General features: G+C 36.5%; 1 protein-coding gene across 1 annotated transcript in view; it reads right to left on the bottom strand.

Annotated features, from left to right (window-relative positions):
* Dirc2 (disrupted in renal carcinoma 2) overlaps positions 1 to 26819 on the bottom strand; it is a gene marked incomplete at its 5' end in the record, with an annotated part of 88540 nt that overhangs the window by 24210 nt on the left and 37511 nt on the right. Inside the window, 4 exon segments of the mRNA XM_005386622.2 lie at positions 7337 to 7464; positions 10864 to 10931; positions 19479 to 19587; positions 25475 to 25604. Of these exon segments, the coding sequence (XP_005386679.2) occupies positions 7337 to 7464; positions 10864 to 10931; positions 19479 to 19587; positions 25475 to 25604 (435 nt within the window).

Genomic DNA, 26819 nt, shown 5'->3' with positions numbered 1-26819 from the left:
ACTTATTTAGATATAATGTAAATTAGTGGTGCTAATAATTATGTAATTAAGGCCTAGCATCTCTTTTCTACTAAGCCACAGTGCCAGAATGAAAAACAACCAACCAATGCTCGGTATCTTTTTGGTCAATAGTATTGATACAAATGGCATGCTCCTGAAATCTGTATTCAACACAAAAGCTGGAAACGGTTGCACATAAGACAGATGACAGAATCAAATTAGAGAGCATTGAAAGGTTACAAATAAAAAGATGAATTTTAATCATGAACTATGCAAAATGGGTTGAAAATTGCTTACGTATCTACAGGAAAGCTTAGCTTGAGCCTTTCCCTAAAGTTATTTGTCAGATGTTTATTACATGTAAGCCACTTCTCTGGAGGAGTAAACAGACACTACCCTGACATCACTCCTATGAAGGAATACGACAGACACCTACTGGCTCAGCAGCCACTTCGGTGCACAGTATAAGAAAATAATTACATTCTACTCTCTTAAAACAATGCATCCTTAATTATGAGCAGCAACAGCCTCCCGGCCCCAGTGCTGATGGCAACAGGAAGTGGGGCAAGATCTAGGAATCTGTTTTAAGGAGGAGCCTGACATATCAAGGGAAGTTTAGAAAAGGGGACCAAGTTGGTCAGTGTGTGGACTCACATCAGATGGGGAATAGCTGTTAAACTGGGGTGTTTAGGTGAGTGACTAAGGCCAGACAAGGACAGATGTCTTCATTTTGAGTGCTATCAGTGTAGGAGGGAAGGAGATGACCAGCTTTCTGGGAGCTTGTTCCAAATCAGTAACTTACTGGGAGGAAGAATTTTCCAGGACCTAGACCTGACCAACAACATAGGTAAAACCTTGCTTTGTGGGAGGTATTCAAGTTGAGTCAGATGAACATATATCTGGGGTGTTACAGAAGAGATTCATATACTGACGAATAATTTATTCAATCTGATATAATTTACATCAAATGCTGAGTAAAGTTCATTTAAGCAGATTAGTAACAAACTTAAATTCATGTAGAAAGGACAGCTTAACAAGAATATAAAAAATATCTAACTAGGCAGGGTGCTTACGCCTGGAATCCCAGCACTTGGGAGACTGAGGGAGGAGGACTGCCATGAGTTTGAGCCTAACATCAGCTACAAAGTAAAGTTCAAGGCCTGGCTGAACTACATAGCAAGTCCTGCCTCGAAAAAACCAAACCAAACCAAACCAAACCAAACCACACCAACAAATATCTTACAAGTACTTCTAAGTGGATAAGAATAACAAAGGATTTGTTTACAGCTTGATTAAGAAATCAGAAAAATTATAAAAAAGCACAGCTGAGTTTTATTATGAATTATCTTAAGGGTCAGAATAAAGAGATTTCCCTACAGGGTAGGTTTATAACATTAATAAATTTATAGATAAACTTTTATTCTTGTGCATACTGACAGAACTTCTATTACACAATAAAGTTAGTAAAGTTTAATTGGGAATTATTGTTAGACCTTTTTGAAAACTGTTTCACAATCTAATCAAACTTGATATTGTTAATGAAAATACTCTTTGTAAAGAAATAGTAAGCAAAGAAAAATAATCATAATGTTAACTATAGAATTTTTTGTAGGTTTTGAGCATGCTGAATATACAGAATGCATCTACATGTTGCACACATATGCATGTACATTCAGATATGCATTTCTATACCACTGCATTGTGTCTCCTAAAAGAGACTCCAGTGGGCCTTCATAATCTACGGCTAAGTAAAATATGCAGTTCCTAAAACAGTGGTTCCAAAGAAGATGGGGCACAGTTTGCCACAATATTTTTTAATGTCTATAATTTTCTTTCGGTGTTATTGATTTTTCAGGTATTCTTTGTTTCAGCCTCTTCATCGGCATACTTTAGTTTTATAAAGGTTTACTGTTATGTTTAAGAGTCTCTTATGGCTAGAAGGCAAAGAGATTATCATGAAGGCACGAGGCACAACTACTAGTGATCCTTTGAAAGTGTGGGCTCAGTAGAGATTGGCTGTGAAATCAGATAGCATCAGTATAGGTTTATCAGTAACTTTCCAGCTCCCAGGAATTAGGTATGGTTCTGAAGAAGGCAGTGTGCTCTTAAATCACGGAGCACTGACCGATTACCTGGTCAAGCCCTCTACCTATGAGAAGCCCAGATTCTGCCTGAAGACATTTATCTTCTTGAAAGTCTCCATGCATAAACATTACATGATCTTCCTCAGTAGGACCTTTGACCATTTCATAATTCTTACGTTAATAATTTTCACAACCCCACTCTCTTCTTTTAATACAAAATATTCTTCTTTTCTTTTTTTGAGTGGTCGGTCAAAAACATGAGTAATAGTCACATTTAGTTTTAAAATGGTTAAAAAAAACAGTTAAAAAGAATAGTTAGTCTGGGGCTGGGGATTTAGCTCAGCGGCAAAGCACCTGCCTGGCAAGCGCAAGGTCGTGAGTTCGGTTCCCGGTACCAGAAAAAAACAAAAAACAAACAAACAAACAAGAAGTGAAGAATAGTTAGTTAAAAAGGGTAGTTAGTGGAAAAGAACAGTTAGTTGAAAGAGTAGTTGAAAGGAACAGTTAAGTCACTCCTCAGCCTTCTTTCCTTAAAGCTTAAAATCCCTTCTTTTTTTCTTTGCAGTGCTGGGGGCTGAACTCAGGGCCTTGCACATGCTAGGCAAGTGCTCTGCCACTGAGCTATGTCCCATGTTTAAGTAACATGCATCGCTTTAATCATACTCATTGTTCTTTTTGGAATTTTCTAATACCCCTGTTTTGGGGCATGTATATGCTCTGATCTCTTTGTATGTTTTTAAAGTGGGACAAAAATATTTTAATAAAGGCAAAATAAATGGAAACATGATAAGAGGACTATTCTCTAGCCTACACAAGTCATATGCTTCCTTCCTTCAGACCATTTGAAGTCACCTTGTGGCCAGCTATCACTCCTATGGGGCTCTGTCTAGAAAGACAGCCTTCCTTATCACCCAGTTGGTATTTGTTTCTGGCATCACCATCATTCTAGTAACTTTAGATGAAATTAGATGAATAATCTCTCTCAAGGCAACTTCTGTCAAACAGTTAAATTATACTGTTTCAGCAAACTCAACACTAAAGTGCTAACATTTTTCAAAATGCCATTTTCCAAACATTCTTCTGTTCAGTAAAAAATGACTGTGTGTGGCTAACAGGGCTAGACATCTCATTCTCAGATAAGGTGAATAATGTGTTTTCCTAATTTTGTTCACAGCATAAGCTTCACGATTTTGAAGCTTACATTATTTAGTCATGAGGTTATTTATCTACTGTAAACACTCCAATTAATTAATAATGCGGGGGCTGGGGATTTAGCTCAGCGGCAAAAGCGCCTGCCTGGCAAGCGCAAGGTCGTGAGTTCAGTTCCCGGTACCGGAGAAAAACCAAAAAAAAAAAAAAAAAAAAATTAATAATGCAATTTTAAACACTGAGTTTCCCTAAGGAAGAACAAGGCACACTGCTGATAGCCTCCAGGAGGAGGTACACCAGCAAGTATAGTATCAGTACAGCCTTCCTTGGGGAGAATGCACTGGCCTACGCTTTCTTTTGCACAGAAGGCAACAATAATATCAAGATCAGGGGACTCCAGAAAGATTGCAATAGGAGGTTTTAATGAGATGGGAGCAACATTTGTAACATATAGGTTGAATAAAATAAAGAGCTTTGGATTTAGTATGGCAACAGTTTCAATCATGCAGATAGAGTCATGGATCGCTTAAAAAAGGGATGCATTTTGAGAAACTTGTCATTAGATCATTTTCCCATGCAAACGTCAGCTTGTACTTACACAAAGGTAAGACAGCTAAGACGCTGCTAGGTGATAATCCCTTAGGGGACCACAGTCATATGTTTTTGACAGAAACATCCTCATGTGGCACATGACTGTATTTCAAATACTTTCAACTTAGATTATTTTGATATATAAAAACCCATGACAGAAAGAGTTGCTAGGAAAGAGAAAAAAGACTTGATATTTTCCTGATTGAAATAAGAATGGTCAGTAAAAAAAGAAACACGAATTTGCTATTACTGACTTTAAATACCAATCCAAAGGTCTAGGTTTGTCTATAATTAGATTTTGTAGTAAGTTCCCTTTCATGAAACCTCTTTTACTTAAAAGGAATTAGGTCAGATTTTACAAAGGCAGTAAGAGTATATGTGATAGATTTATTCAAATTCTCCACTGTTCCATTAAAAAATGTGCCCTTTTGCCTTCCTAAATCTAGTGCTGAATAATAAAGAGTGATTATGGCTGCAGACTACCATGGCGGTAGTCTACTGAGGCTCACGTTTTCCTTCTTTCTTCCCTCCCCTCCCTCCTTCCTTCCCTCCCTTTCTTCCTGCCTATGCTAGCTATTGGGGTGGGAGTTGGGGACAGAATTTATAAAGCAAAAGACCATGCTCTAGATTGTCACACTGGTAGAGAGGGTAAGTGCTACTAGGAAAGAGAGAGAAAGGCTATATATTACAGAGAAGAAATGGAAGAAATCTAGTTCTTAACCCAGGGTAGTCATAAATGAAAAATGTATCTTTTGGGGTGATCTAAGTGATATTCAAAAACTGACTTGGAATTGAAACAACAGTAGAATTTCAAGTTTCACAACTGTTAAGATGGTCAGTCATATTAAACTCAACCTTCCCATTCTGGCCTTAGTTTAGCATTCTGCTTTCCTTTCTGTCCAACATAATTATTCTCAACAACAGACTAGGAAAAGTGTTGACCAGGGTCACTTACATCAATTTTCTTTTATGATTTAAAAAGATGTATAGTTTTCAAATACGCTTTCCCCCAACTATCAAGGCAAAACATGATCACTACACAAATCAAGACAAAAACAGAGGAAAGAAATTAAATTCATTCCTAATGCCTCTACTCAGAGATAAAACTGTTAATTGTGTAATGTTAAGTAGAAAATACCTAAAAATGAATGTACTATCTTACAATGAATATTTTACACTTAATTCAAGGGAAAGAAATCTGCTCATCATGCACCCATCACTATGTTCTTGGAAAATCTCGCAGATGCATACTTAACATACAGCACCATGAAAAATCTGAGTGTGATGCCATGGATAAGAAGAGCTGTAAACTAAAACTGTTCCACCACAATGTTGTCCAGCTGTTAAATCACACAATTATACTAGAATAAAACTGAGAACAATTCTGGCTTAGAGTATTTGTCAAAATTGTTCAAAACCCCACAGTAGGAACACGGGTACATACAGTGCACAGTATTTTCACACATTAGAAGTCACTAATTATGCCTCTGGACTGGGCTTTGCAGGCAAAACAACGCACACAGTGAGGGCTGCTGGCAGGACGGGGCAAGCACAGGTTCCCAAGGCTTTTTCGCGTCTCAGCAATTTTTCATGGTGTCCCCAAGATCAAGAGAAATAGCTACCAATTCTGTTAATTACACAGTTAGGTTCAAACAATTTAATAAACATATGTATGTCCTAACAATTTAGTAGCCATTTACAAAGTAATATACATAAACTGAAAGAAATACCATTTATTTCATTCTTGAATGACTACAATTACTTACTAATGGGATGCATGCATCTGATGGGCACTGGACAATGTCTCAATTTGGAGTCCACTGAATAGTGTCACCCTCATTTCCTGTTCCACACTGATTTTGTGCAGTATTTGCTTTTATCACAGCAAACGCTGAAATTTAATTTTGCAAAGATAAGAGTTTATCAAAAAGGACGCAGCACAGTCTCCAGCTGACATTGGCCCTTCCTTGAATGGGAGGCTCAGCAGCATCGACCAGATGTCGACCCAGTGCTGCCCGTGAGTTTGCTGTGATTCTCCAGGGAGGCAGACCCGCTGCGGTCCCGGGTCAACATTCTCCTGTGGCCTACTGTCTCTGTAAAACTGGTAAAATCTCCAAATAAATGGCCTACTTTAAAGATTTGATGGCTCTCACATGTAAAATGCCAGTTCTGTTATTATAAAGTACAGAGATCCAAAGGCGGGTATGCAGCATTCCTTAGTTATGTGGAGACAAAATGAACCCTCCTTGTGGCTTCCCATGCAATGTACATTCCTTGGGGTCACAAGCACCTAGAGAGCTACTTTCAGATTCTTATTTACCCTACTCATACAGAATGCTTGTTATGACAATACTATGCTGCAATCTGCTTTTATAAAAAATAAACCTATAATTAAGCATATAATTTAAAAGGTGACTGAGTAATATGTACCTTAAGCAGTATAGTTAGAAAAAAGGAAAAAGCAATCACAGTCCCCTTGGTTTATAGAATAATCTATCAAAGTAACTTAAAAAAAAAATCCTGCCTAGGAAGAATAAAGCTTCTGTTCTCCAAAGATGTTGATGTCTTAATTTCTACAATTTGTGAACATTAAGGCTGAGATGGAATGAGTGTTGCTAATCAGCTGAGTTTAAAACTGAGAGTATCTGGGGTTATGCGAGTGGGCCCAATATGGAGGCGAGGATCTGTAAAAGTGAAGTAGGGAGGTGGAAGGGGAGAGTATGGAGAGAGACATGACTACAGGCGGTTGGCGCCAGTGCCATGGCCTGGAAGGACTTGGCTCGCAGAGACCAAGGCTTGGGGCCAAGAAGCTGGGAAAGGCAAGGAAACAGATTCTTCCCAAGCCTTCCACACTTTGATTTTAGCCCAGTGGAGCCATGGTGGGTCTCCTTCAGCCTACTGAAGTAGAAGATAATGAAACTGCTGCTTTATGTCACTAAATTTATGTAACTTAATGTAGCAGCAACAGAACAAGACAGACCCTGAATGAATATTAATAATAAAAACAACAGCAAATACACGTTTCAGGTCAATTAGATCAGCTGAGTAAGCTGACTATAACACACTCTCTACAAGTATTCCATTTTCCATAATGATGATATAATAAAACTAAATATAAAATAAATGTACAGGTGCTGAAATCAAAGACTTTTACTGAAGTATGCTTTAAATGTCATACCTTTATGCCTTATTTTCCTCACTGAGTAATGAGGTAATGACTATAACCAAGATAAAAATCTTTGTATTATGCTCTGATATAAATTTTAAATATGTTTTTCCATGCTATATGAGTTTAACCAAAGACTTTACTTCTTTTCCAAACATAAAATGCTAATTAAAATAGTTTTAGTTATTTCTTGCACTCTTTTTAGATGGGATGATTGGAAAAGGGAAAGCCCTTTTATACATTTAACAATTACTTACAGCAAGCAAGAAAATGTTCTAGTGTCAGAATATGTACACCTGTACAAAAAATACTCATTCTACTTGAAGTTCAAACACCCTGATCGCACCTGTGGTCAAAGGCAGGTGTGTGATGCTGTTCAGACAGGTCAGGGTGAACCACGTGGATGACAGTGTAGCCCCAGAGAAGAGGAGGAGGAGGATTAGTTTCAGCATACCCCGGATAAAATCTGCAAACCTAAAGACAAACAAATTTCTGTTAATTCTAGTGGGACTCTGTTATTTAAATTAAGGATACAACTTTCATTGAACAACTGGTAATTGAAGAACTTTCCATACATTCTTTTAGTAGTTGTATTTTTTGATGTTTAGGCTTTTTAGCTGGCAAATTTTCTCATGAGTATGATGCTTTTTTTCTCTTACAAAACACACCAAACTCACAGGATAGTTCTGAGCTTTTAAATGCCACTTGTATTTTCTATTTTTCTATACTTTCTAAACATCCTATAACGAACACATATCCAAGTCTTAAAAAACAAGTTGATTTACCACAGGCTGATTTATTGACATAAATTGCGAAGATGACTCTCACAAAATTCACACTCAAGAGGACAGAGGCAAACGCCTGCCCCACAGCTGGTGAGGTCCTGTGTGACCTCGTCCTGCCTCTGCTCCTCTTGTCCTCACTGATGACTGCGGTTCTGTCTCTATAGGGGCTGAGGCTGCTTCACACAGCACTGGGGAGCCTTTCACGTGCCCCGTTTGGCTGGAATGCTGGGGCCCCCCCAGGGCCCCTGGGGCCCACTCCTGCTTCTGTCTCAGCCCATTCAGATCTCAGTGGGACAAGGCCCTCCCTGCACCTCAACGAGCCCTCCCCACTCAACTTCACAGTCCATTTTACTGCATTAGAAACAGTCATTTCTGCATTTATTTTTTTGTCTTTCCTACCAGGCTGTAAGCTTCCTGAGCACAAGAATATAACATCTAGAATATTAAGTATTATTTTGTAAGTCTAGGGACTTCTATAGCATTCTAAGTTCTCAAAATCATCAACATTTTCTGAATCAACATGAAACTAAGAGGCATGCCAGATATTTTTCTCTTTGCCGACTGCTTTTCCTCACATGCACGTTGTGGGCTGTATAAAGCACAATCCTCTGGCTGTCCCTATACATAATTTACTCTGTCCTTTAGAATTGCGCTTATTAATAGAAAAACTGATCCCATCCTCAATATAACATTTATCATGTTCTCTTTACTTTGAATTTTAAAAATTTGATTACAGTTTCTATTGTGGTTATGTGGCTGTTATTGTAACACTTTCAGTACTATCCTTTGTGTTGTACTTATTTGATATGATATGGTTAATCATGTGAGTGCCTTTTAGACTCAAATGACTGTCTGTGGGAGCTGATGCCATCTTTTGGTGGAAAAAATAGATGCATTTTTGGTTAACGAGGCTTGCTCTCATCTATGAAAGTTTACACTCAGGAAATTCTACGCACTCTGAAAGAGCTTCCACAGCTTGACAGAAATGTCCCTCAAGACAACGCAGAATGCTTTGTCATAATTCCAAGTTTGGTAAACACGTTTCTGATTTACAGTTAGATATGCTGCAAGATAGGCAGGTGACAAAGAATGACAGACTAAAACACTTTATGGCACAACTCAAGAGTTGAACTACAGGAAAGTTTCTCAGAACCTGATCATGTAACAACAAACTGACCACTGTGGCCTGCTATTTTGTTTGTTTGAGACAGGGTTTCACTATGGAGATCAGGTTGGCCTTGAACTATGTGGCCCAGGTTGTCCTTGAACTCTCAGCAATCCTTCTGCCTCAGCTTCCTGAGTGCTGGGATTACGGGTATGCACCACCATACCTGGCCCTTGTTTGTTTGTTTTCTGAAACAGTGGCTCACTATGTACTTTAGGCTGGTCTTGAACTTGGAGCAATCTTCCTGCCTTAGCCTGCTGAGTGCTGGGATCACAGGCCTACGTACACCACCTGGCTAGGTTATTTTTGAGCACCCAGTCTTTTCAAATGTGCTGATGCCATCAAGGACTATCGTTAGGACCTAGAAGGCAGCACCCTGAACACCAGTCGTTAGCAACATAACTACAAAACATTTACCCAAAATATACATGTTCATGAGGAGAATTCATTCTTGGGAATTCTCAAAAAATGATGTTATGGAAATAATTTAAAATTTGATTTTAAGCTTAAAATTGATTTAAAATCAATTTCTTTTCATTAAAGAAATTCTTAACACTTGTTTCTGATCACAGAGTAAGGGAAGTACTTTTTAGAATTTTCATTTCAACCATTAAAAAGCAGAATGTCTTCCTTGTTACTTTTCTATCTAGTTGTATCTATATATAGTTTAAAATTAAGGGGTTGTAGAAAGAAAATGAAGAGAAAGCATATGAGATGTCACTTCTGATACATAACGGTTCCCTCTTTGACCTATTTGGTATGCAGAAAGGTATCTCATCAGTGATGACTCACTATAATTGGCTTGGAGATTTAATTAGAAAAATTAGGTATGATTCCTATCAAAATGTGACAGGTCAGTGTATTTCAGTATGAACCAAATAATATTTTCCCACCCTGCTTCTTTAGCTTTTATTCTTATGTTTTCCTAACTTACAGAAACTTCAAAGAAAGTGATTTAGAAGTTAGTGTCAATTTATTCTTTCATTATCCCAGAAACACTGGGCAAACTGTAAAGTCTAGAAATAATATTATCCTATGTCATTTATGATTAAGTATTTAGATATTGAGGTGATTCACATTCTTATTTGATTTCCCCAAACATATAATTAGAATCTGCCCCCCCCAGGTAAAGTTGATTGCCTCATTTTTTTTTGATTATACAGCGTTAAAAAGACTTGGGAAGTAAATGAATACTATCTCTTTGAAAACACTAAGAGTAGTGTTATAGGCAGTCACCTAAAAGAATGACATTTTCATTCTTTTTTAGAATAAGTGAAACGCTTTTCTCTTTGAAAACACTAAGAGTAGTGTTATAGGCAGTCACCTAAAAGAATGACATTTTCATTCTTTTTTAGAATAAGTGAAACGCTTTTCTCTCTGATTCACTCTTAAAAGGTGCTGTCCTAATGAGTTCAGATCAAAGGGAGTCTGATGAAACTGGAAACCTTCATGGACATTTTTCAACAAACTGGGACAACCATAGGGACAGATCTGCCAAAAAGGACCTGCAATAAAAACCTGCCAATCAGGAGACAGCTTTTTCATGGGAACTTAGAGATGTTCTCATAAAGGGTTCAATTCCTTTCATTCTTGTTAAGTTCTGATTTGCCTTTATTATCATCTTTCTTTGGGTTTCACTTGAAGATTCTGTTCTTTAATAATATGGAGAGAAGCAGCTTAATGACACAGGAATACATTTTCAGTCTCTAAAAAACATTTTAAGAAGGACCACTCCTGAAAAAGTTCCTTACAGCAGCCAATTTATCTTCTCCACATGAATTTCTTGTAGCCTGAATGGCGCCCTTTTCTGACCTCAGCCTGCCGGGCTTTCCCCTGAATGTGAATGTTTATTGAAGGGAGCCTATGTCTTCCAGGATTCTGCCCCTCTTCTGTGCACTCACGTTTGATATGAAATATTCTCACCTTGCCATAGCTATTCCAACAACACAGCCTCCAACTATGGACCAAAATCCAATCCAGCCAGCATCTACCTGTTAAAAAAGGAGCAGACACATTTAATGAAAGACTTTCATTTAGAAGAACTAAAAAATTCTCAATAATCAATATGTAACAACTAAAAGGCAAGAGATGTAGGAAATACTACTTATAGTATTTCCTAGAATCAGCTACTGGCTACAGAGCAAAGTCCTATTTAAGAAAATGGATAGAATGAAAAGATTAATATGTAACTAATTAATACAAACCTATATAATTATGCCCTTGATTAACTTTTTATTGGAATATTTAAATCAATATAATCAATGTCACTAAATAAATATTTCCAGCCATATGCTATATTGTGCTAGGACTCTGAGGACAGCGGGAAAAGGACAGAAGACGGTCACTGACTTCAAAAAGCTTAATTATAACCAACATAAATGGAAGTCCTAGGAACTAATTTAGGTGCTACAATATCTGGCAATATCTAAAAACATATTGATATGGCCACACTCTTTCCAGAGTAATCTACAGATGCCGCACTTCCATGTCACTTGTCCACCTCTAACTTTTACTGTCACTTGCTTTCTTTCACAACGTACATTTAAATTTCAGTTTTCTTCATTAGTAAAATGGAGAAAATAGAGATTGTTTGAGGGTTAAATAAGTCAGTAAGTGTAAAGTGCTCGATATATGCCAGCGGCTCTTACTGTTGAAATTCTGTGTGTTCCTAACAATACTGGTGCATGTTTTTTTCTTTCCCTTTCCCACTACCACCACATTTATTCTATTAGGACCTTATTTCTTACTTCTAGACTGTTCTAATAGCTTCTGATTGGTCTTCACAATCTGTTTTGCCTCATACGGCCAAAAGATGTATTCTCTTCATTCCCCTTCCCTGCTCAGAAACACTCACTGGGGGCTGGACTATAGCTCAGTGGCATAAGCACTTGCTTGGCAAGCACAAGATCGTGAGTTCAATCCCTGGTACTGCAAGAAAAAAAAAAAGAATCAGCCACTGGCTACAGAGCAAAGTCCTAATTTGACCTGGTACTAGGGAGATAGCTCAAACTAACTTCTACCTTTTATTACTTTTTGAGTCATATTTTTCACTGCTCTTGTGACAGGGACTGGTAACTGTTCACTGAATGTTGTTTTCTACCTGAGTACTTGCTAGATTATGTGACCCTACTCCTCTCTGGCACCGTGTGACTATGTTCTCACTATGGATGTGAGCAGAGGTGAGGTGTGCCCACTCCAGGTTAGACTGTAGAAAACAGTTGTATGCTTTCCCTTTCCTCCACCTGGAGTCTGGATGTGGTCACTCCTATGCATGTAAAGCAAGGTCCAGGGGACAGAATAGCTACAGTGTAGAAGCAGCCCACATTTCTACATCAGTGAGAGGAGAACAGTCATCCAGACTGTGACCAACTGTCCTGGACTGTGCATACTGTCCTACACTTTTATGTGAAGAGAAACTCTCAGGTATCAAAATTGGAGAAGTCCACTTCTTACAGCAGCTTAGCCTACGCTAAGTAATACAATGACTGCATGTAAGTCTTTTGCTCTACCTGTATTTGCCATCCGAAGCAAACAAACATATATAAATGTCTTTGGAGAAAGATAACAACATCCTAAGGTCTATATTAGCTCTAGTTTTTCATACCACTGGCAATTGGGACAAGAGGACTCTAGTCTTCAGGAATACCTCTTTCGTTACAGGGTGTTCACTGCCCAATGTCTAAAGCTTATTTATAATGCAGTTAAGCCCCACAGACATGTCACCTGTCCCCTGGCTGAGTGGGGTCCTACGGCAGGCTAAGGACAACTATGTATCTGCCTGTACTGATGATGGTCTCTTTAGGCCAGTTTGTGATTTTGTTTCTTTTTTGTTCACAGTATTCACTTTAGTTAATACAATTCTACCCAATAATTAAAATTTTTCTTTGCTTTAATTTTCTTGTTTTCATTTAATTTTAAATTTCACTTTAATACCTGGTATGATTCATGGTCTCTGTATCTCTTCAACTTTGTATGGAGAAAGATGCTTGGGTTTACAGGGTTTTCAATACAAAGCATAGATAGGCAAAATCGTCATGATTTAAATAGTCACTGTGCTTTTCCTTATCAGAACTGAGCACATTTCCTACCATCCAGAAAAGTAGGTTAGAAAACACAAAGAAGGCTATCTTCTTTCATTTTTTATTTTTTTGGCTTTTTGGAGATAAGGTTTCACTATGTAGTTTAGGCTGGCCTTCAACTCACACTATGTAGTCCAGGGTGGTCTCCAACTCACAGTGATCCTCCTGTCTCAGCCTCCTGAGTGCTGGGATTACAGGTGCTTGCCACCATGCCTCACCCAATAAGGCTATCTTCTTATGGTAAAGGTACTGCTATGCTCTAACAGTTGGTGTCCTTCCAGAATACATGTGCTGAAACTAATCCTCAATTGCACACTATTCAGGGAGGGGCCGTGCAGAGGTGATTCGATCTTGAGGCCTCTGCCCTCCTGAGTGGGACAAGTGCCCTTAGAGCAGAGGCCACAGCACAAAGGGGCAGCCTCCACACACAGAGAGAGCCTGTACCAGGGACCAAGTCTGTTGGGGCCTGATTTTGGACTTCTCAGGTTTCAGAACTGTGAGAGATAAGCTTCTATTATTATCAACTACACAGCCTAAGGTATTTTGTTAGAGTAGCCTTGTATGGACTAAAAACAAGTACACTAGGCAATTTCAATTAGTGTTCTGGTTGACAACTAGAAAATCTGTGAGGCAATCTGTCTGAAGTCAACAGACTGCCCATAAATTAATCCAGAATTTCAGAGCCATGATCTAGGGCAGGAAGGAAACCCGGAGAGAAAGGCCTAGTATTTGGAGACAGCGTTCCTTTAGGGGTGCCTGCTGGTTTCAGAAAATACGGTTAAGGTTCAGAAATGTGGCTAAGAAATTATCGAAAGCCTCATTCACTTAGCAAAGGAAAACTAAGAGTTTGGTGTCTGCTGTTGGGTGAGGAGGCCTTGTAAAAACCCCACAGTTGAAGAACTCCGAGGGTTATAATACCTTCACAGTGGGGGGCACTGGAAGCCAAGCAGTACTCTGCCTGTTCACCATTCAATTAATTTCAGCATTAAAGCTCCACTTTAAACAATCTCAATCCCTGAAACTAGATTAAGATGCTCACTAGCAGAACAAACATAAGTTCTTTCTGGAGGAAAATGGCATCATCTTGAAGATTAAATTACTTCTATAACTTGTCACTATCTCAGTCAAAAAATTGCTGAAAACATAAAAAAATAAGAAAAGATGACTGATTACCAAAAACACAAGGAGATCCACATTACCTGACTATGAAACACAGACTTTCAAATAGTTATTTTAATAGATCAAAACAAAAAAGATAAAGCATTTCTACAGAAATGTATAAACTATAAACAGAACCAAATAGAAGTTTCATAACAAAAATTCAAGAATTAAAACTAACTCATAGATGAATTTAACATTAGAGCTGAAAACTGAAATAGTGAGTTGGGCGAAACACTAGGTAATATATCCACTCTAAAGCAGAGGAAGGTGAATTATGGAAAGCTAAGAAAAGAGTAAGAGATGTGAGGGACCAATATACATGTGTAACATACATAGTTAGTCCCCAAAAGATAGATTAGAGAAAATGGAATACAAGTTTTGAGGAGATACTGGCTAAGAATTTTCAGGAACTGAAGAGAGGTATCAAGTTGTAGACACAAGGAGACCTAAAAACCTCAAGTAGAATATATTCAGATAGAAACCACCACTTAATTAATGTCATAGTAAAACTGCTGGAGCTAATGAAAAACAAAATCTTAGAAAGCAGGCAGCTTTCAATTTGACAGCTGGCTTCTCAACTGAAACTAAGTATGAAAATGGGATGATATTTTCAAAGAACCAAAAGAAAATAACCGTTAACCAACAATATGTTGCCCCATAACAAGATCTTCAAAATTACAGGTGAAATGAAGACCCTTTCAGACCAAAACAAAAGATAAAAAAGCTAGGTGTGGTGGTACATGCCTACAATCTCAACTACTCAGGAGGCAGAGGCAGGAGGATCACAAGTTCAAGGTCAGCTTGGTCAATGTACTGAGACCCTGTCTCAGAAGGAGGGTGATCATGCTGGGGATGTAGCTTAGTGAAAAAGTTTCCTTGGGTTCAACCTGTGAATTGCTTCTCCCTTAACCAAACAAACAAAAACCCAAACAAGAGAATGCATCACTGCAGACCTGTACAGCAAGCAAACAAACAAACCCCCAGTTAACACGTGCTCTCTTGGCAGAAGACAAAATGATCGTGAAAAGGATGAAGATAAAATTAATATATACAAGGGTGAATCTAACTGAATATTGACTATATAAACGATAAAATAATGGCTTCTGTAGTTAAAATGTGACATAATAGCACAAAAGATGGAGAAAGTTATGCAAAGTTAGAGGGCTTCATAAGGACCTTGGACTGTCCTAGAAAAGTATGCATTCTGTACTTTTTATGGTAACCAATAAATAGTAAACGAGTTTAGAACTACCAAGCTAATAGAAGAGGAAAAGGGACTAGTAAAAATATTTAATCAATCCAGAAGATAGTAGGAAAGAAGAGAAAATGAATATATTGAAGCAAACAAAATGAAAACCAATAGCAAGATGGTTAATCTAGACCCAAATTTATCAGTAATTACATTAAATGTGAATGGACTAAATACTCCAATTAAAACACAATGTATTAGACTATATTAAAGAAAAAATAATATGCTGCTTCCAAATGTATCCAAGAAAATTGTGTAAGTGAAAAAATGTAAAAAGATAAACCATACAAACACAATCAAAAGAAAGCTGGTGTAGCCAGGCATGGTGTGCATGATCCTGTCTCAAAATTTAAAAAATGCTAAGGATACAGCTCAGTGCTAAGGCCCTGGGTTTAATCCCCAGTACCACCACTATCCTCCTCCCCGCGACCAAAAAAGCTACTGTAGTGAGTAGGTTTCAAGGCAGAAAGCATCACTTAGAAATAAGGAATAACACAAATAAAAGTTTTAATTCACTGATAGATTTGACAACTCTACATTCACATGTAGCTAATTACATATTCTTAAAACATATCTAGCAAACACTGGCATAAAACAAGGGAGAAACACAAATTCATAATAATCATGGAGGGTTTTAACAGATCTCTCTCATTAACTGGTAGAACAATCAGACAAAAAATGTGAACAACATAATTAACAGAATCAATTTAACTGACATAAAACACTTATATCCAAGAATTATAGGGCATAATTAGGTCCAAAATTTTAAAATACTGAAATAAATACAGATATCCTATGATCACAATTATGCAGCTTAGATAGAAAAAAAACTAGAGAATCTTCAATAGTTTGTAGATTAAGAAAATTTCCTATAAACAAACCGTGGCTCAAAGAAGAAATCATTACGGACACTAGAAAATATATTAAATTGAATAATAATGAAAATACTACTTTGTAAAACTTATGGGGTGAAGAAAAAGCTGTGTTTAATAAGAAATATGTAGCCTTGAAGTGAATATATTAGAAAAGCTAAAAATCAAGAATTAGAAAACAAACAGCAATGCCCTGAAAAAAACCAGAAGAACAGAAAAATATAAGAAAAAAGCAGAAATCAATAAAATAGAAGAAAAGCATTCAATAGAAACCCACTGGTGAAACTGTTCAAGGAAAAAATGAGAGAAGATATGGATGAGCAGTATCTTGGAATGACTTACCCTGGAGACCTAATAAAATCATAAGATGACAGACACTATGAAGAACTTTTTGCCAATAAATTTAAAAATCAAGAGAGACAAACTATATTACATATGTACAACTTACCAAAACTGGTAATATGAAATGGAATAATTTTCTAACTATTAACAAAATTGAATCTATATTTAAAATCTTTTAATAAAAAACTACATAGCTTAATCAGGATTCCACCAAATATTTAGGAAAAACAAAAGACCAAAACCACCAATCTTATACAAACTGACAATAATAGAAAAGGAGGGAAGGTTTCCTTAGTTGTTCTTTAAGACCAGTAAAATATGGCTACTAAAATCAACAAAGATAGGACAAGAAAGAAAAACTATACCAGTTTCATTCATGAATTTAACTGCAAAAAATGAGTAAACTAATCCAGTGATATACAAAATGTGTAATATACCGCTAACACGCAGGATTTAGTCCAGGAGTGCAAGTTAGTTTAAACTAAGGAAGAAAATGTTTACTTTTATTTTATTTCAATTGATTTAAATTTCAAATTAAACAGTCACATGTAGCTAGATACTGGACAAAGAAGTTGTACAAGATAACAGAGAGATATACTCACAAATTTAGAGCAAGTACATGCTGAAAAATCTTTTTTTTGCTTTACAGTCTGTCAAATCCAATAACCAGACCAAGAGCTGGCTTTTGCTGATTTCTTTTTTTAAAAAAATGAGTCATACTCTTCTGATTTTTTGCGTGTCTAATGTGTTTTCCTAAAACTGTATTTTGTATGTTGTGCGTGATGAATGTAGAGATTCTGGATACTTTTATCTTTCTCTAAAATGGTTGACTGTTGTTTTAGTAGGGAGTTCAATTACTGGCTGATCATTCTGAATTTGACTGCATGGGCTAGCTCTGTGCTCTATTAGAGTAGACAAACAAAAGTCAAGATGTTTCTCCAGCACGTTTCACTTGGAGGGATCATGCTCCAAACTGTTTGCTCTATAGAGTTTTGCAGGGCTTGACCCAGGCTTTGTTTAGGGTGGGTCTAATTAGAGTGGGATTTACTCTACCTATGGCATAGTCCCTGACTACAGTTGCTTTCCCAGTGTCTCAGCAGGAGCCAAAGAGTTAATTGTTAATGAGGTAGCGTCACATTAGCTGGGCCAGAACTCCAAAACACTGCTTGACCTCTTTTGTCTTTGTTCTGCTTTCAGCCCCAAAGCAGTCTCTCAGGTTAAGCCCCTAGCAGCTCTGCCCTGATATAAATAATAAAGGGGCTCATTTATCAGCCAGAAATTACTGGGGTCCCCATACAATCTTCTGGAGATCTTTCTTCTCCACAGCTCTCTTGTTTATGTATCAGTAAGATATACTACATCTGTAGGGACTGACATCACTATCACCATATACAAATGCATAGCCATAAGTGTCTAAAATGGAAAAAAAATAACATTATCACATGACCAAGTGCTGGTCATGATATGGAACACTGAGAAACTTCATTAAGTTTGTCCAAAACTTTTATCAAGTTTTATTTTTTTAACGTAGTTCAGGTTGGCTTTGGACTCAAGTACTGCTGGTAGGTTTGTAAATGAACGCATCTACTTTGGACAAGCTTGGCCTCATCCATTGAAGGAGGAAGACATTTTTTTTTTCCTGGTTTTTTTCCGGTACCAAGAATCAAACTCACAACCTTGCGCTTGCCAGGCAGGCGCTGTGCCGCTGAGCTAAATCCCCAGCCCCAAAGTAGGAAGACAATAATAACTAGCAATTCCATTACTAGATATGTATACATCCAATAGAGATGTCAAAGGCAGGCATAAGACACATGTATGAGAGTACTCATGTATGAGAGTATTCACACACCTCTACTTGGGTCAGTCAAAATAATCCAAAAGTTCATCAAAAGCAGAATGGAAAAACCATATACTCATACAATGGAATATTCTATCACACCAGTACAGCAACTTCACCCACTTGTCCCACTAAATCTTTCTTTACCCTTCCTATACGGAGGCAAAGACTAGGAATAGATGGTATTAAGCATGGTGAAATGGTTGTTTTTAAAGAAATGAGATACCCTTTTTTTTCATGACCAGATCCTTTTTTGGTTTGAGACATGGGTCTCATTGTGTAGTTCAGGATGGACTTGAGATCACTACATAGCCCAGGCTGGCCTTGAACTTGTGGTGATCCTCCTGCTTCAGCCTCCCACGTGCTGGGATTACAGGCATACACTACCATGCCCAGCTATGAAATATCCTTTTTCTGAGACCAGAGAAAAAGTAAGAAATGAAATGTGGAAGAGTAATACATTTGATGATGGTGTCAAACTTCTTTATGAAGTTTGAAAATAAATGATGTAGTCAACAAAACTAATATTTATTCGGGGCTGGGGATTTAGCTCAGTGGCAAAGAACCTGCCTGGCAAGCGCAAGGTCATGAGTTTGGTTCCCGGTACGGGAGAAAAACCAGAAAAAAACCCAAACAAACTAATATTTATTCATTGTCTATTTATCAGCATCATTATTAATAGTACCAAAAGAAGTGTAAAACCACGTCTTTCATCAAGTTTTATTTTTTTAATGTAGTTCAGGTTGGCTTTGGACTCAATATGTAGCCCAGGCTGACCTTCAGCTCATGGTGATCCTCCTGCCTCAGCCTCCCTGGTGCTGGGATTACAGGCCCAGTTCTGCTATCAAGTTTTTAACTGTTTCATAAGAATCTTGCTTTTGCAGCAATGACTTAGGACAATGTTCTACACAGTCTTTGAAGCTAAATCAAGAACATGTAACCAGTATTTATGAATTAAATGAGTCAAAATACCTATAACAAATAAATAAAATACTTACTTGACTGACATGCACTGGTGTTAAAATTAAGTCCAAGACGCCTGACCAGCCAGCAAATACACCAAGTGGTATAGCATATGCTAAAGCAATCATCAAAAATCTCAAATTGCTGTAAAAGTAAGAGAAAACATTATAAATTAATCTAGAATTTAAATTGTTACTCATGAAAAATAAAACTGAAAACATTAGAATCAGAAACAAAAAATATCTTTCAGTTATTCAAGTTCCTTTAAATTTTTTTAAATTAAATTTTTAAAAAAAATTTTTTGTGTAAGAATAACCTTTTTCTTAATATTGCTTAAAATTGCCAATGTTTACTGTATTACATTGTTTACTTAATTATCAACATTACTTGACAAAATGAGTATAGTCAATAAGTTCAGTTTAAAAACACTTATCTGAAAGGATAATTTACTGATTCTCCTTAAGAATAAGGAAAAAGCAAATATTAAACAGAAATGTAGAGTTTGTTAGTTTTTATTTCTTAGTAGCTTTCATTTTCGTTTTCTTCCTCCTAAAGGTTTTATTAATAAAATATTTTAACAGGCAGTTTAATTCACATGAAGTGAAAAATTACAAGAAATGCATGAGACAAATCTCTCTCTTAGTTCTATTGACTGCAATTACCAATGCGTAATGGGTAACTGCCCCCAAAATATCATTAACATATAAGCCCAACGCACATATACAAGGGGTGATCAAAAACTACAGTGAATGATTAAATTTTTAAAATATATCACAGTTAAAGACACACTGCAGCTAATCTTCCTCAAAATACTCCCCCTTGCTCCAACACACTTATCCCATCATTCTTGCCACTTTCTGAAGCAATTCTGGAAGTCCCTTTTTGTGTCTTTATGAGGTCTGGTTAAAAAAATATGGTTAATGATATTTTAACCATAGAGAGGTAAGACACAGAAATTCAACACATAATAAAGATGGCACTGCAAATCAAAGTGCTAAGGATCTTTAATAAACGGTGCCAGAGTACTTTATGGGGAAAAAAACACTCCTATATCACTACTTAACATCATATATTAAGGTGCATTGTAGGTGGAGTGAAAACCTAAATGTGAAAAAGTTGACAATTAAGGAACCCATAGAAAAATTATTAGGCAGATGGCAGACTAACAGTAGATGTTTAAAGTTTTAAAAATCAACACAACATTTATATCTAAAATATGTAAATCATTAAGAAAAAGAAATTACCATTAAGAAACTGGCAGAAGCTATGAACAGGAATTTTATAGTTGATGAAACCTATAAGGCTAATAAATAATGAGAATCTAAAATCAATAATCACAAAATGCAAATTAAATAAAGATATTAGATTGGCCAAGATTGCAAAGATGGAAAATGGCAAGTCCAGTGGTCACATTTCTCAGACTGATCTGACAATGACTGGCAAATTAAATTTAAGCGATACTATGACCTAGCAATCCTGTTGTAGGATCTATTTCTCTAGGAAATTCTTGTATTCATGGTGATGCTGTAGGAAGTGTCACACCAGAGGTATTTTTGGCAACAGTGAATTGGAGGCAATCTGGGTACACAATGGGGAGAGAGAGATAAAATGACGGGTTAATACTCTGTGTATAAAGAATTAGGAGTACACACAGGAACAAAGGTGTATCTTGAAACAGTAACACCATCCCCACATGGAGCCCCCCAGATACCATATGTCTCCTGATAGGCAAAGGTAGTCTCAAGGATGGAGTAGTCTTGTAAAACAAAAACAAACACAAAAAGAAAAACCAAGTCAGAATACAGATATGGCTAACAATTTATATTAAACACAAATAACAGAAGAATTTGTCAAATTATACAAGCAGACGATCCACAAAATCCAGAACTTGGGGATAAAAGAGCTGCTTCCTCAATAAATAAATTACAATGACAAGAGGGAAAGAACGGAAACGAAGTCCACAGACTAGAAAGCATTTGAGTCAAATGCAGTGTGTGCACCTAATCGGGATCCCAATTCAAACGAGCTGTTGAAAAATTTAGGAGACAATAGGAAATTCAAATACTGATTTGGTATTAGCAAATTATTGTTAGAAAAGTTCTGAGGTAAGATAATGGCACTATACTTATGTTTGAAAAGAGTCCTTGTATTGCTCATAATGAAATATTTCTGGAGGAAATGATCTGTCCCCTGGGATGTGACTTAGAATGTCAGAAAGTGGGAAGTGGATGGAGCAAAGAAGAAACAAGACTGGCTGCTCAGCTGGGTGAGGGGCGTATGCCTGTAATCCCAGCACTCAGAGAAGGCTGAGGCAGGAGGATCATTGTGAGTCTGAGATCAGCATGGGTTACAAAGTGCGCTCAAGGCCAGCAAGAACTGCATAGTGAGACCCTGCCTCAAAAAAGACAAAAGAGAAAGAAAAAAGATTGGCGTCTCAACAATACTTGCTGACACTGGGTTATGGGGGAGTTATACTATTCTAGCTTGTATATTACTGTAACATTCCAAAATAGAAAGTTTAAAAAAAACCCACAAAGTATTCTGTAAACAAAGTATTCAAGATACTATATATAATATATATTATAAATTATTATATATGAAAAGTGTATGTAATATAGGTTATTTTTATAAAGAATGATATGTCCTCATTTAGATAAACAGAAACATGCAAAACTATACCTATCTATCTATCTATCTATCTATCTATCTATCTACCCATATATATATTGCAAAGGCACAGAGATAAAGAGATACACTTTAAAGGCATTTGAGAAACGGCAGCAGGGAGAGGAATGGGAGCAGGAAATATGAACAAAAGAATGAATAAATGTGTTCATTTGCCCCAAGTAAGCAACATGTTCAACTTCTCTCATCTTGTCATCTACAAGGCAAAAAAAAAAAAAACCACTATCATCAAATAGACACCAAAGACAGAGCAATGTTTACATTGGTCACAAAGGTTCAAAGCATATTATGAGAAGGGAATCATGTGGACAGGAACTTAATTGTGGTGAAACCATGGTGCATAAACACTGATGGCATTTCTGCTCAGACAATGGAATTGAAATTTAGAGGCCATTATCCTGATTGATCCTGGAAGTAATGATTTCAGGAGCTCTTTGAAAGGCCAGAGAAGATTATATTGTGGACTGGGGGTGGGGCAAGTGAGGCCCAGAGAACTTTACTCCAGAGCCCAAGGGTGAGGCCGGCAATGGTGCGAACTGCACACACAGGCAGTAAAGACAAAAGGATGTTCGGTGTTGGTGAAAATGGACTTATATTTCACTTCATGGTTCAAACAGAATGAAGGTCTTGATTCTTGTATAATTAGAAGTATATATAGGATGTACCATAGGGTGTAATTTCAAGTTAATGTTCTTTCCTGACAGAACAATTTTGTACATAACTTCTTAGCTTAAAATCCTTTAATAGCTCCTCTTTCACAGAGAATAGGCCAAGATTATTAGTGTGACATAATATGGTGCCAATCTACCTCTCTAGCTTTACCTATTAATATCTCACCTCTGTTTTTGGCTTTGCATGGAGAAAAATTTAGCTAAATAGCATTTTTAAAAATGATCATTTTAAATAGTCACATTACAAATGTGCACCACTGATCAAAATTCAAGTTAGTTAATATTTTTCTTTATTATGTGGAAGACAATATACTAGATGCTGTACAGAAGTGGTTTTCAACCATAGATTAAGAAATTTATTTTTACTCTGTGACTTACCCATACATATATGTATGCATATATACTGAAACAACAGTCTCACAAAAATGTGTCCTAGCTACATACATACAATATTTTCTATCCTATTTTATTCCACTCCATTTTATTTGTAAAAATTTGTGTTCAACCCACTCAATTACCTCGCTGTGAACTGCAACTTGAAAAGTAATATACAGCAAGTGAAATGTGGCTAATGTAACTGAGGAACTGATTTTGTAATTTTATCTTATCTGCACTAATTTAAACCTAAATTTAAAAGCAGAAACAATAGAAAGCCGTTCCTTTCCTTTAAACAGCCTTCATGTTTTGGCAGAACTGTTTCTCTTTACCAGCTGCAGTGTGTAAGATATGTACACTTGGCTGGGTGTTTTCTATTGTTATCACCCATGGCTGATCTTCCTGGTGACAATGGGCTGATTTGGTTCTAATTATTTTTCTCTCCACATTGATACAGCATTCTAATTTGCTCATTTGAATATTCCATGTCAAAAGAAAATAACAGATTGGAACAGAGAAAGGCATGTTGCGAATTTTACAATGAATAGCATCAGGAATTTGCTGCGGCAGAGCAAAGTGAAATGTTTGCTGTGAAAAAAATTTTATGTCATTACAGTGGGTAGTGGTAAGAAGTTTTCAGCAAATTTATGGTGAGTTTCATATAAAGTTTCTTCTCAACTGTCAAAAAAGCAAAATGACCAACAAACATTCTGAAATATTTTTTTAACAGACAGATCTGAACTTATGACTTTGGCCAGGTATTAAATCATTTAGATTTTTTCACCCACAAAAAACCATTTTAGATGAAGAAATGGTAAAATAAGTTGTTAATTTAGTTATGACATTTCTTAAAATTGTAAGAAAAGCTAAAAACTACATTTTACAAAAGTGACATGTTCAATTAAGCACCTGTAGAATGTAAGACTTTTCCTATAATATTAAAGGTCTGTTAATTCATAATTTGAAAATGCAATGACTTATTTTTATTTTGGTGCAATATAGGAAACAATATAGGAATGAATATTTTTCAGCTGAATTTCATGAAATCTAAATACATATCAAATATTTCTGAAAATTTAGTATCCAAGGTGAGATGTGCTGTAAAGGTAAAATATACACTAGATATCAAAGATTTTTTTATACAAATATAAGCATGTTAAATGTCTCAATAATTTTTAATATTGGTCCCGTGTTAAGACAATAATATTCTAGCTATACTGAATTGAATAAGATATGCTACTAAAATTAATTTTAGTTGTTTCCTTTTACTATTTCTAACGAGGCTACTAGAAAACTTAAGATTACATATGTGGCTTGAATTATATTCCTATTGGACAGTATTACTATAGAAGCTACAAGGACATAGCTCCTTATTACAAGCAATTTACCATCTTGGGGCAGAGAAAGACAAGCAAATAACCAACCAGAGACAGCGACTGATGAATCAATAAAAACTCATTACAACTAGCTGGGAAGAAAATCCAAAAGATAAATTCAAGTAGCCCACTGACAATCATAATTAACAGTGATGTTCCATACCTCCAAAGAATCAGATTTAGTACTACAGCACTGGAGCCTTTGAGGACAGATTGAACTACAATTAAACTGAGTTAAACCAATAAAATACTACATTAACCTTTCTCAAAGTGTGAACCTACTGGTGTTACAAGAGATCATTTTAGGTGATATGAGTACAATATTTTATTCACGTACTAAATAGCACCTTATTTACTATGTGTTAACAAATACATAATGAATAAAATAAACATACAAAACCCATAATTTCACAAACACTACTCGATACAAGTTTGATATAAATTTCTTTATAAAAGAAATTATTTAAGGAAAGTAAAAGTTTGATAGGATAGATGGTACCAGATAAAGCAAAAATTATAATGGTTTTATTTTGGGTGATTTCTTAATATTTCAGGTAATAAAAACATTTAATTAGTATTTTATCAACTATTTACAACCCAATTAATGGTTGCTAAAAACTTACTATTTCAAATTCTCTTTTAAAAATATGAAATTAATCTGGGGATGCATGTCCATAATCCTGGCACTCTAGGAGGCTGAGGTAGCAGGATTGGGACTTCCAGCCTAATCTGAGTAGTTTAGTGAGACTGTCCCAAAATAAAAACTAAAGCTCAGTGCAAATGCCCTAGGTTCACTTCACTTCTCTCTTTCTCTCTCTCTCTCTCTCTCTCTCTGTCTCTCTCTCTCACACACAGACACACGCACATGCACACATAGGAATTATACTGCAGTCACAAACGCTCAATGACTCTAAATATGTTTACCTCAATAATCTGCAAAAGCTGCGTGGGTAACTCAGCCGCTGGCTAGCTGCAGCAACACTGGGAGGAAGAGGAGGCCGGGGTGGGAAATAAGCTAGTGTTGCAGAGAATATTAAGCAGACAACTCCAAATTCTGAAAGAAAGAAAAAAAAACCATGTAAAGTCAAGTTTTAATTGGTAAGACTTGAAAGTTCAGTATTTCAAGTATTTATTTAACAAATGTTTACTGGACATCAAGCAAAATATAGTGCCTAGCTAGCCTTTCTTACAATCTAGTACAAAAGATGGATACATTTAGATAGGGATTTCAGCAGGCTTCAGGTAAGAAGTCATGCCATAAACAGAGGAGCATGGTGGCGGTACACATGCACAAAAGGACTCAAGGAGTAATTAATTATTACTCTATGGAAAAAGCACATTAAAACCCAACAGTACTTTGCTGCAGAAGAGATTCTCAAACAGGTGTATGGAACTTGGAAAGAAAGGATATGAAAGGAAACTGCTAAGACGAGGATAGGAAGCTTGATTAATGACAAGATTTCTGATGCACATGAAAGACAGATCCAATCTGCAAACTGTACAAGAAAGTTGAACAAGACTAGAAAGCATTCAAAATAAGAAATCAAGAGAGAGCAAAGTTTAAAAAACAAAACGACTAGATAATATAGGGTATTAAGTAATCAGAAATAAAACAAACTTCCAAACCACCTGAGTTTGGCCACATTATAGAAGTTAGTTTCTCGGATTCTCCATCCTGCCTTCCACAGTGCTGGGGTTTGTAAGTACCAGCTTTTGTAAACTGTGCCCAGTCTGGTAGAAAAGTACAGCAGTAACTGCAAAGTTAGGAAACTTGGAGTACAGACATGCCTGTGCTGTTAACTATAGTATCTTGCAATTTGGGTGAATCCCTTAATTCTTTCTGGGGTAAAAAGGGACTGATTTAGTGACTTCTACAGGAGGGAGAGGAACACAAGAAAATAAAGAACCAACTAGAATTATCTGTTGGACAGTGCTCTGTTAGATAGTGCTCTGCTGTTGGGTAGTGCTCCAGTGCTCTATTCTTAGCAAACAGAACAGTATTCCTATAAGACATGAGCATAGGTGACTTTATTTAAGCAATTAGAAATTTATACATTTTTAATTCTGAAAGACAAGATTATTAATATTCTTTTGTGTGTTCTCAATCTCTTTTTTGTTCTCTGTTAATCTTTGTTCTCTGTTAAGGAGCATGAAGTTAGTGAATTTTTAAAATCTACAGTTCTGTTTTTGTTTTTTTATTCATTTTTTTGGGTCTTTGTCTTTTTTGAGAAAGGGTTTCACTACGCAGTTCAGGCTGGCCTTGAACTCT

This window comes from Chinchilla lanigera, unplaced genomic scaffold, assembly GCF_000276665.1.
Source record: "Chinchilla lanigera isolate Chin_1 unplaced genomic scaffold, ChiLan1.0 scaffold00026, whole genome shotgun sequence".
Classification (NCBI taxonomy): Eukaryota; Metazoa; Chordata; class Mammalia; order Rodentia; family Chinchillidae; genus Chinchilla; species Chinchilla lanigera.
Note: the sequence above shows the minus strand (reverse complement) of the source record. Positions and strands in the feature narration are given on the sequence as shown.